At 60.6% G+C, this 16,236-nt stretch overlaps 1 protein-coding gene across 1 annotated transcript; it reads left to right on the top strand.

Annotated features, from left to right (window-relative positions):
• Positions 1 to 14,567: 14,567 nt before the first annotated feature.
• Positions 14,568 to 15,500, top strand: LOC136571796 (basic salivary proline-rich protein 2-like). The gene has a single exon (XM_066572424.1). It carries the CDS (start codon positions 14,568 to 14,570, stop codon positions 15,498 to 15,500), a length of 933 nt encoding a protein of 310 aa, XP_066428521.1.
• Positions 15,501 to 16,236: the final 736 nt, after the last annotated feature.

Below are 16,236 nucleotides of genomic sequence, written 5' to 3'. Positions count from 1 at the left end.
TCTGACAGTCCTCAGGGCTCTGGGTACGTGTGTGCTGCGTGCAGAACGTTAAAAAAAATCAGACGCAGCCAGCTACGTTTTACTGCAGGCTTGCGCCAATTTTTTTCCTGCATGGGAAATCCCTGATCTGCTGGAGCCAATAACTTTGCATCACTGCAGTTCTCTGACACATTTGCAGGGCCACAACACAGTTATTAAACTTAGTAGTATTCATTGAATAGACGCAGTGTGGCTTGTCCTTTGAAAAACAAGGGAAAAAATTCTATTTCGCCTGCCTCTGACAGTCCTCAGGGCTCTGGGTACGTGTGTGCTGCGTGCAGAACGTTAAAAAAAATCAGACGCAGCCAGCTACGTTTTACTGCAGGCTTGCGCCAATTTTTTTCCTGCATGGGAAATCCCTGATCTGCTAGAGCCAATAACTTTGCATCACTGCAGTTCTCTGACACATTTGCAGGCCCACAACACAGTTATTAAACTTAGTAGTATTCATTGAATAGACGCAGTGTGGCTTGTCCTTTGAAAAACAAGGGAAAAAATTCTATTTTGGCTGCAGGCTTGCGCCAATTTCTTTCCTAGCTTGGAAATCACTGGTAATACAGCATGCTGAGGGGTAGGGGTAGGCCGAGAGGACGTGGACGTGGCCAAGGACGCGTAGGCCGAAGTGAGGGTGTGGGCACAGGCCGAGCTCCTGATCCAGGTGTGTCGCAGCCGACTGCTGCGCGATTAGGAGAGAGGCACGTTTCTGGCGTCCCCACATTCATCGCCCAATTAATGGGTCCACGCGGGAGACCTTTATTAGAAAATGAGCAGTGTGAGCAGGTACTGTCGTGGATGGCAGAAAGTGCTTCGAGCAAGCTATCATCCACCCAGAGTTCTGCGCCGTCCAGTGCTGCAAATCCGAATCCTCTGTCTGCTGCTCCTCCTTCCTCCCAGCCTCCTCACTCCACTACAATGACACATGCTCAGGAGCGGGAAGACTCCCAGGAACTGTTCTCGGGCCCCTGCTCAGATTGGGCAGCAGTGGTTCCTCTCCCACCAGATGAGTTTATCGTCACTGATGCACAACCATTGGAAAGTTCCCGGGGTCCGGGGGATGAGGCTGGGGACTTCCGGCAACTGTCTCAAGACCTTTCAGTGGGTGAGGAGGACGATGACGATGAGACACAGTTGTCTTGCAGTGAGGTAGTAGTAAGGGCAGTAAGTCCGAGGGAGGAGTGCACAGAGGATTCGGAGGAAGAGCAGCAGGACGATGAGGTGACTGACCCCACCTGGTGTGCAACGCCTACACAGGACAGGTCTTCAGAGGGGCAGGCAAGGGCAGCAGCAGGGCAGGTTGCAAGAGGCAGTGCGGTGGCCAGGGGTGGAGGCAGGGCCAGACCGAATAATCCACCAACTGTTTCCCAAAGCACACCCTCGCACCATGCCACCCTGCAGAGGCCGAGGTGCTCTAAGGTCTGGCAGTTTTTCACCGAGACGCCTGACGACCGACGAACAGTGGTGTGCAACCTTTGTCGCGCCAAGATCAGCCGGGGAGCCACCACCAACAGCCTCACCACCACCAGCATGCGCAGACATATAATGGCCAAGCACCCCACAAGGTGGGACGAAGGCCGTTCACCGCCTCCGGTTTGCACCGCTGCCTCTCCCCCTGTGCCCCAACCTGCCACTGAGATCCAACCCCCCTCTCAGGACACAGGCACTACCGTCTCATGGCCTGCACCCACACCCTCACCTCCGCTGTCCTCGGCCCCATCCACCAATGTCTCGCACCGCACAGTCCAGCCGTCGCTAGCGCAAGTGTTGGAGCGCAAGCACAAGTACGCCGCCACGCACCCGCACGCTCAATCGTTAACCGTCTACATAGCCAAATTTATCAGCCTTGAGATGCTGCCGTATAGGGTTGTGGAAACGGAGGCTTTCAAAGCTATGATGGCGGCGGCAGCCCCGCGCTACTCAGTTCCCAGTCGCCACTACTTTTCCCGATGTGCCGTCCCAGCCCTGCACGACCACGTCTCCCGCAACATTGTACGCGCCCTCACCAATGCGGTTAGTGGCAAGGTCCACTTAACTACGGACACGTGGACAAGCACAGGCGGGCAGGGCCACTACATCTCCCTGACGGCACATTGGGTGAATTTAGTAGAGGCTGGCACAGAGTCAGAGCCTGGGACCGCTCACATCCTACCCACCCCCAGAATTGCGGGCCCCAGCTCGGTGGTGGTATGTTCGGCGGTGTATGCTTCTTCCACTAAAGCACCCTCCTCCTCCTCCTCCTCAACCTCTGTCTCGCAATCTAGATGTGTCAGCAGCAGCAGGACGTCGCCAGCAGTCGGTGTCGCGCGGCGTGGCAGCACAGCGGTGGGCAAGCGTCAGCAGGCCGTGCTGAAACTACTCAGCTTAGGAGATAGGAGGCACACGGCCCACGAACTGTTGCAGGGTCTGACAGAGCAGACCGACCGTTGGCTTGCGCTGCTGAGCCTCCAACCGGGCATGGTCGTGTGTGACAATGACCGTAACCTGGTGGCGGCTCTGCAGCTTGGCAGCCTCACGCACGTGCCATGCCTGGCCCACGTCTTTAATTTGGTGGATCAGCGCTTTCTGAAAAGCTACCCACGCTTGTCAGACCTGCTCGTAAAGGTGCGCCGGCTCTGCGCACATTTCCGCAAGTCCCACACGGACGCTGCCACCCTGCGCACCCTGCAACATCGGTTTAATCTGCCAGTGCACCGACTGCTGTGCGACGTGCCCACACGGTGGAACTCTACGCTCCACATGTTGGCTAGGCTCTATGAGCAGCGTAGAGCTATAGTGGAATACCAACTCCAACATGGGCGGCGCAGTGGGAGTCAGCCTCCTCAATTCTTTTTAGAAGAGTGGGCCTGGTTGGCAGACATCTGCCAGGTCCTTCGAAACTTTGAGCAGTCTACCCAGGTGGTGAGCGGCGATACTGCAATCATTAGCGTCACCATTCCTCTGCTATGCATCTTGAGAAGTTCCCTGCAAACCATAAAGGCAGCCGCTTTGCGCTCGGAAACAGAGCCGGGGGAAGACAGTATGTCACTGGATAGTCAGAGCACCCTCCTGTCTATATCTCAGCGCGTTCAGGAGGAGGAGGAGGAGCATGAGGAGGATGAGGAGGAGGGGGAAGAGACAGCTTGGCCCACTGCTGACGGTACCCATGCTGCTTGCCTGTCATCATTTCAGCGTGTATGGCCTGAGGAGGAGGAGGAGGAGGAGGAGGATCCTGAAAGTGATCTTCCTAGTGCGGACAGCCATGTGCTGCGTACAGGTACCCTGGCACACATGGCTGACTTCATGTTAGGATGCCTTTCTCGTGACCCTCGCGTTACACGCATTCTGGCCACTACGGATTACTGGGTGTACACACTGCTCGACCCACGCTATAAGGAGAACCTTCCCACTCTCATTCCCAAAGAGGAAAGGGGTTCGAGAGTGTTGCTATACCACAGGACCCTGGCGGACAAGCTGATGGTAAAATTCCCATCCGACAGCGCTAGTGGCAGAAGGCGCAGTTCCGAGGGCCAGGTAGCAGGGGAGGTGTGGAGATCCAGCAGCATGTACAGCCCAGGCAGTGCAACAGTCTTTAAGGGCCTGGACAGCTTTATGGCTCCCCAGCAAGACTGTGTCACCGCTCCCCAGTCAAGGCTGAGTCAGCGGGAGCACTGTAAAAGGATGGTGAGGGAGTACGTAGCCGATCGCACGACCGTCCTCCGTGACGCCTCTGCCACCTACAACTACTGGGTGTCGAAGCTGGACACGTGGCCTGAACTAGCGCTGTATGCCCTGGAGGTGCTTGCTTGTCCTGCGGCTAGCGTCTTGTCGGAAAGGGTGTTTAGTGCGGCTGGGGGAATCATCACAGATAAGCGTACCCGCCTGTCAACCAACAGTGCCGACAGGCTAACACTCATCAAGATGAACAAAGCCTGGATTTCCCCAGACTTCTCTTCTCCACCAGCGGACAGCAGCGATACGTAAGCAATACGTAGGCTGCACCCGCGGATGGAAGCTACGTTCTCTCTCACCATCCAAAACGGGGACATTTCTGCTTCATCAATCTGTGTCTAATATTCCTCCTCCTCCTCCTGCTCCTCCTCCTGAAACCTCACGTAATCACGCTGAACGGGCAATTTTTCTTAGGGCCACAAGGCTCACTCATCTAATTTTTCTAAACAATTTTTATATGTTTCAATGCTCTTAAAAGCGTTGAAACTTTAACTTAAACCAATTTTTAGTTAAACTGGGCTGCCTCCAGGCCTAGTTACCACTTAAGCCACATTAACCAAAGCGATTAATGGGTTTCACCTGCCATCTTGGTTGGGCATGGCCAATTTTTACTGAGGTACATTAGTACTGTTGGTACACCAATGTTTTGGGGCCCTCACCTACAGTGTAATCATAGCAATTTGTATGTTCTTCGCCTGCACTCATGGTACAGAAGTGTGTGTGGGGTTGGCCTACACTTTAGCTACATAAATGTAACTTGGGCCTTGGCTATACTGCAGCTACTGAAATGGAACTAAGACTGCGCTCCCACTATACTGCTGCTTCGGAATTGTTCCTGGGGCCTGTGTAGGCTGCTACTATTACTGAAATGGAACGAAGACTGCGCTCCCACTATACTGCTGCTTCGGAATTGTTACTGGGGCCTGTGTAGGCTGCTACTATTACTGAAATGGAACTAAGACTGTGCTCCCCCTATAATGCTGCTAGTGATATGTTAGTGGGGCCTGTCGCTAATGCTACGGCTGAAATGTTACTAATTCTGGGCTCTGCCTATACCGCTGCTAATGGTATGTCTCTGGGGTGTGGAAACAGAGGCTTCCCAAAGACATGATGGCGGCGAGGCCATTTCCCACCAACGCTGTTACTGTTAAGGTGCATATAACCACGGACACGTGGAGAGGACACGTAGTGCCTCCAAAACATCCCCCGCCACGGCCCACTTAATCCTGGCCACATTCCGAAAACCAACAAAATAAAACCGTGCTACTAGGTCCGCAGTCACCACCACATTACCACCAACGCGGTTACTGTTAAGGTACATATTACCAGTCTGACTGGGGCATGCAGTGTGGGCCGAAGCCCACCTGCATTAAGCACGACATTACTACCTCAGCTGTGTTGGGCAATGCAATGGGATATTTTTGTGTATCGCCGGTGGGTTCCAGGGAGCCACCCATGCTGTAGGTGCACACGGAGTTTAACCTACATGTGTCCACTTGTAAAGAACCCCAGTCTGACTGGGGCATGCAGTGTGGGCTGAAGCCCACCTGCATTAAGCACGACATTACTACCTCAGCTGTGTTGGGCAATGCAATGGGATATTTCTATGTACCGCCGGTGGCTTCCTGGCACCCACCCATGCTGTGGGTCCACAGGGAATTATAAATGCATCTGTTTCCACTTGTAAAGAACCCCAGTCTGACTGGGGCATGCAGTGTGGGCCGAAGCCCACCTGCATTAAGCACGACATTACTACCTCAGCTGTGTTGGGCAATGCAATGGGATATTTTTGTGTATCGCCGGTGGGTTCCAGGGAGCCACCCATGCTGTCGGTCGACAGGGACTTCACAATAGGGAGTTGTACCTGCCTGTGTCTATGAATTAAAAAGCCCGGTCTGACTGGGGCATGCAGAGACACCTTGACAGAATGAATAGTGTGTGGCACATAGGTTCCCCATTGCTATGCCCACGTGTGCAGCTCCTGATGGCGGTGGCACAGGATTATATTTCTCATTGCTTCTGTACAGCATTGTGGGCTATCGCCCCGCCCCTTTTAAAGAGGGTCGCTGCCTAGCCGTGCCAACCCTCTGCAGTGTGTGCCTGCGGTTCCTCCTCATGGCAGACGCACTTCTAAATAGACATGAGGGTGGTGTGGCATGAGGGCAGCTGAAGGCTGCGCAGGGACACTTTGGTGTGCGCTGTGGGGGGGGGAGGGGGGGCGGTTGGGCAGCATGTAACCCAGGAGAAGTGGCAGTGGAGTGTCATGCAGGCAGTGATTGTGCTTTGTTGGAGGTAGTGTGGTGCTTAGCAAAGGTATGCCATGCTAATGAGGGCTTTTCAGAAGTAAAAGTTGTTGGGAGGGGGGGGGGCCCCACTCTTGCCGCTATTGTGGCTTAATAGTGGGACCTGTGAACTTGAGATGCAGCCCAACATGTAGCCCCTCGCCTGCCCTATCCGTTGCTGTGTCGTTCCCATCACTTTCTTGAATTGCCCAGATTTTCACACAAGGAAACCTTAGTGAGCATCGGCGAAATACAAAAATGCTCGGGTCGCCCATTGACTTCAATGGGGTTCGTTACTCGAAACGAACCCTCGAGCATCGCGAATAGTTCATCCCGAGTAACGAGCACCCGAGCATTTTGATGCTCGCTCATCTCTAGTAATCAGTCATTTAAATCAGAGTTTGAGATTGTGGATTTAGTCTTGAAGTTTGGTATTTGTCGCAAATTTCACCCTTCTGGTTGTAAAGAGTGAAATCTGCAGCAAACAGCCATCATGCTACGATTTTAAATATCCTGCAAGCAATTTTTCTTCCACACTATGGGGCACATTTAGGAAACTACCTACAAGATAAAGTCTTAGTTGCCCCTAGCAACCAATCACAGTGCAGCTTTCATTCTACCAGGACAGAACACAAAACAAAAGCTGCGCTGTGATTGGCTGCCAGGGGCAACAAAACCGTTTCTTTTAGACATACTCATAGATGTAGTGGGGATTTATTAAAATCTTATCCATATGGCTTATATTGTAAATGCTGCGAATTCTCCATGTGGAAAGTCTGCACGAAATATCTGTAGCATTTTTGCCCCATGTGAAATGTACCCTAATCAAGAGCGGACTGAGATTAAAAAAAGACAGTCCAGGTGCACAACAATCAACACCCCAAATACAATATGAATCCCCTCGTTCCAAGCCACATTGCAGATCTATATATATAAAATTGAATGTATGCGTGTCTGTCTGTCTGCGTGTCTGTCTGTTTGTCCTTTATGCGCTACTACACCATTCATCCGATCGCCATGAAACTTTGGGAAGTTGTTTAGTACACTCCTGGGAAGATTATAGGCATAGTACAACTATCCTATGATAAATGGCGCGCGTGTGAGCGTCGACAGTTACGCCCCCCCACGTAGATCGTTTGATTTCCATCATTGCCACCAATTCTCTCACTTCCCAATGTAGTAGAAACATGAAATTTGGCACGAGCATTGATTATGTCATAAATAGGAAAAGCTACTAGGTCCGAACTCGATTATTCAATTCTAAGAGCCAAAGAATTAGCGTCCAAATTTTACGTACGGAATCTTATTTTCTTACTTCGCGATGTCATAGAAACATGAAATTTGAGACGAGCATTGATTATGTCATAAATAGGAAAAGTTAATGGGTCCCAACTCGATTATTTAATTCTAAGCGCAAAAGAATTAGCGTCCAAATTTTACGTACGGAATCTAATTCTCTTACTTCCTGATGTCATCTATATATATATAAATGAATGTATGTCTGTCTTTCTGTCTGTCCTTTATGCATTACTACACCATTCATCCAATCACCATGAAACTTTGGGAAGTTGTTGAGTACACTCCTCCGAAGATTACTGGCATAGTACAACTATCCTACGATAGGTGGCGCGCGTGTGAGCAATATCGACAGTTATGCCCCCCAGACAAAGATCGTTTGATTTCCATCTCAAGCACGAAAGCAAAAGGCATTATGAGCAACGGGATGCGTGTTCAACTACAAAATGATGCATCCGCCGAATGTTTCGCTTGACAATTGCTGGATATTGATAATGCTGAGGTAAAAAGAAAGCTGTGCTGTGATTGGTTGCTGTTTCTTATACTGCTGAGGTAACATGAAAGTTGTGCTGTGATTGGTTGCTACTTCTTATCCTACTCAGGTTACATGAAAGCTGTGCTGTGATTGGTTGCTATATATTATACTGCTGAGGCAACATGAAAGCTGTGCTGTGATTGGTTGCTACTTCTTATACTACTGAGGCTACATGAAAGCTGCGCTGCGATTGGTTGTTATATATTATACCACTGAGGTAACATGAAAGCTGCGCTGTGATTGGTTGTTATATATTATACCGCTGAGGTAACTTGAAAGCTGCGCTGTGATTGGTTGTTATCTAGATATATAAAAACGAATGTATATATGTATGTCTATCTTCGCAGCAACGCGCGACGGGTAAGCTAGTATATAATATAATAGACCCTGTGCCACTGAAATAAAGTTTTGTGCTATATGAACACGCAATAAAACAAAACAAGTTTCATAATTTTCACAGAAAACTGTATTTATATCGATAAATCTGTACCACCACAAATTCAAGCACCACCCAAGCTGCAGCCGTGTAAAGGAGCTTACACTAGCTATACAAATCACAATGTTAATTATCATCAATGTACTGGTGCACCACGTAGTCCTTATTTATAGCACAAAATCAGTGCCTGGATGGAGCGGTGGCCCCCTCCAGAGGGCTTGCCGCGCCTCGATGGACCGGTGGCCCCCCGTCAGAGGGCTTGCCGCACCTCGATGGACCGGTGGCTCCCCGCCAGAGGGCTTGCCGCGCCTCGATGGACCGGTGGCCCCCCGCCAGAGGGCTTGCCGCGCCTCGATGGACCGGTGGCCCCCCGCCAGAGAGCTTACCGCGCCTCAATGGACCGGTGGCCCCCCGCCAGAGGGCTTGCCGCGCCTCGCTGGACCGTTGGCCCCCGCCAGGGGGCTTGCAGCGCCTCGCTGGACCGGCGGCCCCCGCCAGAGGGCTTGCCGCGCTTCGCTGGATCGGCGGCCCACGCCAGAGGGCTCGCGCTTGCCGCACCTCGATGGACCGGTGGCCCCCGCCAGAGGGCCCGCCCTTGCCGCACCTCGATGGACCGGTGGCCCCCGCCAGAGAGTTTGGCGCGCCTCGATGGACCGGTGGCCCCCGCCAGAGGGCTTGCCGCGCCTCGATGGACCGGTGGCCCCCACCAGAGGGCCTGCCCATGCCGAGCCTCGATGGACCGGTGGCCCCTTGCCAGAGGGCCCGCGCTTGCCGCGCCTCGACGGACCGGTGGCCCCCGCCAGAGGGCCCGCCCTTGCCGCGCCTGGATGGACCGATGGCCCCCGCCAGAGGGCCCGCCCTTGCCGCGCCTGGATGGACCGGTGGCCCCCGCCAGAGGGCCCGCCCATGCCGTGCCTGGATGGACCGGTGCCCCCCGCCAGAGCGCCCGCCCTTACCGCGTCTGTATGGACCGGTGGCCCCTGCCTGAGGGCTTGCCACGCCTGGGTGGACCGGTTGCCTCCGCCAGAGGGCTTGCCGCGCCTGCATGGACCGGTGGCCCCAGCCAGTGGGCTTGCCGCCCCTGGATGGACCGGTGGCCCCAGCCAGTGGGCTTGCCGCCCCTGGATGGACCGGTGGCCCCCGCCAGAGGACTTGCCGCGCCTGGATGGAATAGTGGCCCCCGCCAGAGGGCTTGACGCGCCTGGATGGATCGGTGGCCCCCGCCAGAGGGCATGCCGCGCCTCGACGGACCGGTGGCCCCCGCCAGAGGGCTTGCCGCGCCTAGACGGACCGGTGGCCCCCGCCAGAGGGCCCGCCCATGCAGTGCCTGGATGGACCGGTGCCCCCCGCCAGAGCGCCCGCCCGTACCGCGTCTGTATGGACCGGTGGCCCCCTGCCAGAGGGCTTGCCGCGCCTGGTTGGACCGGTTTCCTCCGCCAGAAGGCTTGCCGCGCCTGGATGGACCGGTGGCCCCCGCCAGAGGACTTGCCGCACCTGGATGGACCGGTGGCCCCCGCCAGAGGGCCCGCCCATGCCGTGCCTGGATGGACCGGTGCCCCCCGCCAGAGCGCCCGCCCTTACCGCGTCTGTATGGACCGGTGGCCCCTGCCAGAGGGCTTGCCACGCCTAGATGGACCGGTTGCCTCCGCCAGAGGGCTTGCCACGCCTGGATGGACCGGTGGCCCCAGCCAATGGGCTTGCCGCCCCTGGATGGACCGGTGGCCCCCGCCAGAGGACTTGCCGCGCCTGGATGGAATGGTGGCCCCCGCCAGAGGGCTTGACGCGCCTGGATGGATCGGTGGCCCCCGCCAGATGGCCCGCCGTTGCCGCGCCTGGATGGACCGGTGGCCACCGCCAAAGGGCCCGCCCTTGCCGCGCCTCGATGGACCAGTGGCCCCCTGCCAGAGGGCTTGCCGTGCCTGGATAGACCGGTGGCCCCCTGCCAGAGGGCTTGCCGCGCCTCGATGGAACGGTGGCCCCCCGCCAGAGGGCTTGCCGCGCCTCTATGGAATGGTGGCGCCCCGCCAGAGGGCTTGCCGCGCCTCGATGGACCAGTGGCCCCCGCCAGAGGACTTGCCACGCCTCGATGGACCGGTGGCCCCCAGCCAGAGGGCTTGCCGCGCCTCGATGGACCGGTGGCCCCCCGCCAGAGGGCTTGCCGCGCCTCGATGGACCGGTGGCGCCCGGCCAGAGGGCTTGCCGCGCCTCGATGGACCGGTGGCCCCCAGCCAGAGGGCTTGCCGCGCCTCGATGGACCGGTGGCCCCCGCCAGAGGGCCCGCGCCTCGATGGACCGGTGGCCCCCGCCAGAGGGCCCACGCTTGCCGCGCCTCGACGGACCGATGGCCCCTTGCCAGAGGTCCCGCGATTGCCGCACCTCGACGGAACGGTGGCCCCCGCCAGAGGGCTCGCGCTTGCCGCGCCTCAACGGACCGGTGGTCGGCTTTGCCGCACCTCGATGGACCGGTGGCCCCCGCCAGAGGGATTGCCGCGCCTTGATGGACCAGTGGCCCCCGCCAGAGGGCCCGCCCTTGCCGCGCCTGGATGGACCGGTGGCTCCCGCCAGAGGGCCCGCCCTTGCGCGCCTGGATGGACCGGTGGCCCCCCGCCAGAGGGCTTGCCGCGCCTCGATGGACCGGTGGCCCCCGCCAGAGGGCTTGACTCGCCTGGATGGATCGGTGGCCCCCGCCAGATGGCCCGCCGTTGCCGCGCCTGGATGGACCGGTGGCCCCCGCCAGAGGACTTGCCGCGCCTGGATGGAATGGTGGCCCCCGCCAGAGGGCTTGACGCGCCTGGATGGATCGGTGGCCCCCGCCAGATGGCCCGCCGTTGCCGCCCCTGGATGGACCGGTGGCCCCCGCCAAAGGGCCCGCCCTTGCCACGCCTGAATGGACCGGTGGCCACCGCCAAAGGGCCCGCCCTTGCCGCGCCTCGATGGACCAGTGGCCCCCTGCCAGAGGGCTTGCCACGCCTGGATAGACCGGTGGCCCCCTGCCAGAGGGCTTGCCGCGCCTCGATGGACCGGTGGCGCCCCGCCAGAGGGCTTGCCGCGCCTCCATGGACCGGTGGCGCCCTGCCAGAGGGCTTGCCGCGCCTCGATGAACCGGTGGCCCCCCGCCAGAGGGCTTGCCGCGCCTCAATGGACCGGTGGCCCCCCGCCAGAGGGCTTCCTGCGCCTCGATGGACCGGTGGCCCCCCGCCAGAGGGCTTGCCGCGCCTCGATGGACCGGTGGCCCCCGCCAGAGGGCATGCCGCGCCTCGACGGACCGGTGGCCCCCGCCAGAGGGCTTGCCGCGCCTAGACGGACCGGTGGCCCCCGCCAGAGGGCCCGCCCATGCAGTGCCTGGATGGACCGGTGCCCCCCGCCAGAGCGCCCGCCCGTACCGCGTCTGTATGGACCGGTGGCCCCCTGCCAGAGGGCTTGCCGCGCCTGGTTGGACCGGTTGCCTCCGCCAGAAGGCTTGCCGCGCCTGGATGGACCGGTGGCCCCTGCCAGAGGACTTGCCGCACCTGGATGGACCGGTGGCCCCCGGCAGAGGGCCCGCCCATGCCGTGCCTGGATGGACCGGTGCCCCCCGCCAGAGCGCCCGCCTTTACCGCGTCTGTATGGACCGGTGGCCCCTGCCAGAGGGCTTGCCACGCCTAGATGGACCGGTTGCCTCCGCCAGAGGGCTTGCCACGCCTGGATGGACCGGTGGCCCCAGCCAGTGGGCTTGCCGCCCCTGGATGGACCGGTGGCCCCCGCCAGAGGACTTGCCGCGCCTGGATGGAATGGTGGCCCCCGCCAGAGGGCTTGACGCGCCTGGATGGACCGGTGGCCACCGCCAAAGGGCCCGCCCTTGCCGCGCCTCGATGGACCAGTGGCCCCCTGCCAGAGGGCTTGCCGTGCCTGGATAGACCGGTGGCCCCCTGCCAGAGGGCTTGCCGCGCCTCGATGGAACGGTGGCCCCCCGCCAGAGGACTTGCCGCGCCTCTATGGAACGGTGGCGCCCCGCCAGAGGGCTTGCCGCGCCTCGATGGACCAGTGGCCCCCGCCAGAGGACTTGCCACGCCTCGATGGACCGGTGGCCCCCAGCCAGAGGGGTTGCCGCGCCTCGATGGACCGGTGGCCCCCCGCCAGAGGGCTTGCCGCGCCTCGATGGACCGGTGGCGCCCGGCCAGAGGGCTTGCCGCGCCTCGATGGACCGGTGGCCCCCAGCCAGAGGGCTTGCCGCGCCTCGATGGACCAGTGGCCCCCGCCAGAGGGCCCGCGCCTCGATGGACCGGTGGCCCCCGCCAGAGGGCCCACGCTTGCCGCGCCTCGACGGACCGATGGCCCCTTGCCAGAGGTCCCGCGATTGCCGCACCTCGACGGAACGGTGGCCCCCGCCAGAGGGCTCGCGCTTGCCGCGCCTCAACGGACCGGTGGTCGGCTTTGCCGCACCTCGATGGACCGGTGGCCCCCGCCAGAGGGATTGCCGCGCCTTGATGGACCAGTGGCCCCCGCCAGAGGGCCCGCCCTTGCCGCGCCTGGATGGACCGGTGGCCCCCGCCAGAGGGCCCGCCCTTGCCGCGCCTGGATGGACCGGTGGCTCCCGCCAGAGGGCCCGCCCTTGCGCGCCTGGATGGACCGGTGGCCCCCCGCCAGAGGGCTTGCCGCACCTCGATGGACCGGTGGCCCCCGCCAGAGGGCTTGACGCGCCTGGATGGATCGGTGGCCCCCGCCAGATCGCCCGCCGTTGCCGCGCCTGGATGGACCGGTGGCCCCCGCCAGAGGACTTGCCGCGCCTGGATGGAATGGTGGCCCCCGCCAGAGGGCTTGACGCGCCTGGATGGATCGGTGGCCCCCGCCAGATGGCCCGCCGTTGCCGCGCCTGGATGGACCGGTGGCCCCCGCCAAAGGGCCCGCCCTTGCCACGCCTGAATGGACCGGTGGCCACCGCCAAAGGGCCCGCCCTTGCCGCGCCTCGATGGACCAGTGGCCCCCTGCCAGAGGGCTTGCCACGCCTGGATAGACCGGTGGCCCCCTGCCAGAGGGCTTGCCGCGCCTCGATGGAACGGTGGCCCCCCGCCAGAGGGCTTGCCGCGCCTCTATGGAACGGTGGCCCCCCGCCAGAGGGCTTGCCGCGCCTCGATGGACCAGTGGCCCCCGCCAGAGGGCTTGCCACGCCTCGATGGACCGGTGGCCCCCAGCCACAGGGCTTGCCGCTCCTCGGTGGACCGGTGGCCCCCCGCCAGAGGGCTTGCCGCGCCTCGATGGAACGGTGGCCCCCCGCCAGAGGGCTTGCCGCGCCTCTATGGAACGGTGGCGCCCCGCCAGAGGGCTTGCCGCGCCTCGATGGACCGATGGCCCCCACCAGAGAGCTTGCCGCGCCTCGATGGACCGGTGGCCCCCGCCAGAGGGCTTGCCGCGCCTCGATGGACCGGTGGCCCCCGCCAGAGGGCTTGCCACGCCTCAATGGACTGGTGGCCCCCGCCAGACGGCCCGCGCTTGCCGCGCCTCAATGGACCGGTGGCCCCCGCCAGAGGGCTCGCGCTTACTGGGCCTGGATGGACCGGTGGCCACCGCCAGAGGGCTCGCGCTTACTGGGCCTGGATGGACCGCTGGCCCCCCGCCAGAGGGCTTGCCGCGCCTCGATGGACCAGTGGCCCCCCGCCAGAGGGCTTCCCGCGCCTCGATGGACCGGTGGCCCCCCGCCAGAGGGCTTGCCGCGCCTCGATGGACCGCTAGCTCCCCGCCAGAGGGCTTGCCGCGCCTCGATGGAACGGTGGCCCCCCGCCAGAGGACTCGCGCTTACTGGGCCTGGATGGACCGCTGGCGCCCCGCCAGAGGGCTTGCCGCGCCTCGATGGACCGGTGGCCCCCCGCCAGAGGGCTTCCCGCGCGTCGATGGACCGGTGGCCCCCCGCCAGAGGGCTTGCCGCGCCTCGATGGACCGGTGGCCCCCCGCCAGAGGGCTTGCCGCGCCTCGATGGACCGGTGGCCCCCCACCAGAGGGCTTGCCGCGCCTCGATGGACCGGTGGCCCCCGCCAGAGGGCTTGCCGCGCCTCAATGGACCAGTGGCCCCCGCCAGAGGGCTTGCCGCACCTCGATGGACTGGTGGCTCCCGCCAAAGGGCTTGCAGCACCTCGAAGGACCGGTGGGCCCCTGCCAGAGGGCTTGCAGCGCCTCGATGGACCGGTGGCCCCCCGCCAGAGAGCTTGCCGCGCCTCGATGGACCGGTGGCCCCCCGCCAGAGGGCTTGCCGCGCCTTGATCGACCGGTGGCCCCCCGCCAGAGGGCTTGCCGTGCCTCGATGGACTGGTTGCCCACGCCAGAGGGCTTGCCGCGCCTCGATGGACCGGTGGACCCCGCCAGAGGGCCCGCCCTTGCCGCGCCTCGATGGACCGGTGGCCCCCGCCAGAGGGCTTGCCGTGCCTCGATGGACCGATGGCCCCCGCCAGAGGGCTTGCCGTGCCTCGATGGACCGATGGCCCCCGCCAGAGGGCTTTCCGTGCCTCGATGGACCGGTGGCCCCCGCCAGAGAGCTTGCCGCACCTTAATGGATCGGTGGCCCCCGCCAGAGGGCTTGCCGCGCCTCGATGGACCGGTGGCCCCCGCCAGAGGGCTTGCCGCACCTCGATGGACCGGTGGCCCCCGCCAGAGGGCTTGCCGCGCCTCGATGGACCAGTGGCCCCCGCCAGAGGGCTTGCCGTGCCTCGATGGACTGGTTGCCCACGCCAGAGGGCTTGCCGCGCCTCGATGGACCGGTGGACCCCGCCAGAGGGCCCGCCCTTGCCGCGCCTCGATGGACCGGTGGCCCCCGCCAGAGGGCTTGCCGCACCTCGATGGACCGGTGGCCCCCGCCAGAGGGCTTGCCGCGCCTCGATGGACCAGTGGCCCCCGCCAGAGGGCTTGCCGTGCCTCGATGGACTGGTTGCCCACGCCAGAGGGCTTGCCGCGCCTCGATGGACCGGTGGACCCCGCCAGAGGGCCCGCCCTTGCCGCGCCTCGATGGACCGGTGGCCCCCGCCAGAGGGCTTGCCGTGCCTCGATGGACCGATGGCCCCCGCCAGAGGGCTTGCCGTGCCTCGATGGACCGATGGCCCCCGCCAGAGGGCTTTCCGTGCCTCGATGGACCGGTGGCCCCCGCCAGAGAGCTTGCCGCACCTTAATGGATCGGTGGCCCCCGCCAGAGGGCTTGCCGCGCCTCGATGGACCGGTGGCCCCCGCCAGAGGGCTTGCCTAGTTTCCCACGGGCAATCACCATATTGCAGCGAGAAAAAAAAAAAAGAAATCGCACGATTTTATCGCCCCTGTGCAACAAGTGATCGTAAAAAGCCACGTGTAGCCCAAAATGGTACCAACAAAACTGCAGCTTGACGCACAAATGCAAAATAAAAAAATCATTTTGGTACTGTTGTAACTGCAAGATTAGGGCTTATTTACACAAGCGTATATCAGTCGGGTTTTTATGCCCGGCTGATACACGCTTCTATCTATGCAGCCCCCCATGCAGGTTTCCAAGAGGAAAAAAAAACAAAAAAAACCCACGACTTTCACATGACGCGCGAGGGAGTGAAAACGCAGAGTTGTGAAACCAATGGTTTAATTGTGTCATTCCCATTTACGATGTTTTTACTCATGTGATGTTGAAAATCGCAGCACGTACTATCATTCTGCGTTCCCCCACCCCCCCCCCCCCCTCCACGTTTCCCTATGGAGCCTCTTTTTTAATCGCATCACAAAGCATGAACTTATGATTTTCATAAAATGCATTTTAACATTAGAAACTGCGCTTTTGCTGAGATTTTCTCATGGCGATATCGTGTTCACCAAGGGGAAGGAGCCCTCAGTGATCCTCTACCAGTGGGGTCATTCTACCTGCACAGATCAGAACCATCAGAAGTCCTTCCCCTGTTCTCACCTCCTCCTGTCTGCTCGTCTTATAGGCGTCACCCACTAGTACTCCTTATAAAGACTCA

The sequence above is a fragment of the Eleutherodactylus coqui genome, chromosome 6, assembly GCF_035609145.1.
Source record: "Eleutherodactylus coqui strain aEleCoq1 chromosome 6, aEleCoq1.hap1, whole genome shotgun sequence".
Taxonomy (NCBI): Eukaryota; Metazoa; Chordata; class Amphibia; order Anura; family Eleutherodactylidae; genus Eleutherodactylus; species Eleutherodactylus coqui.
The sequence above is the reverse complement of the archived record's forward strand: the minus strand, read 5'-3'. Positions and strand labels throughout refer to the sequence as shown.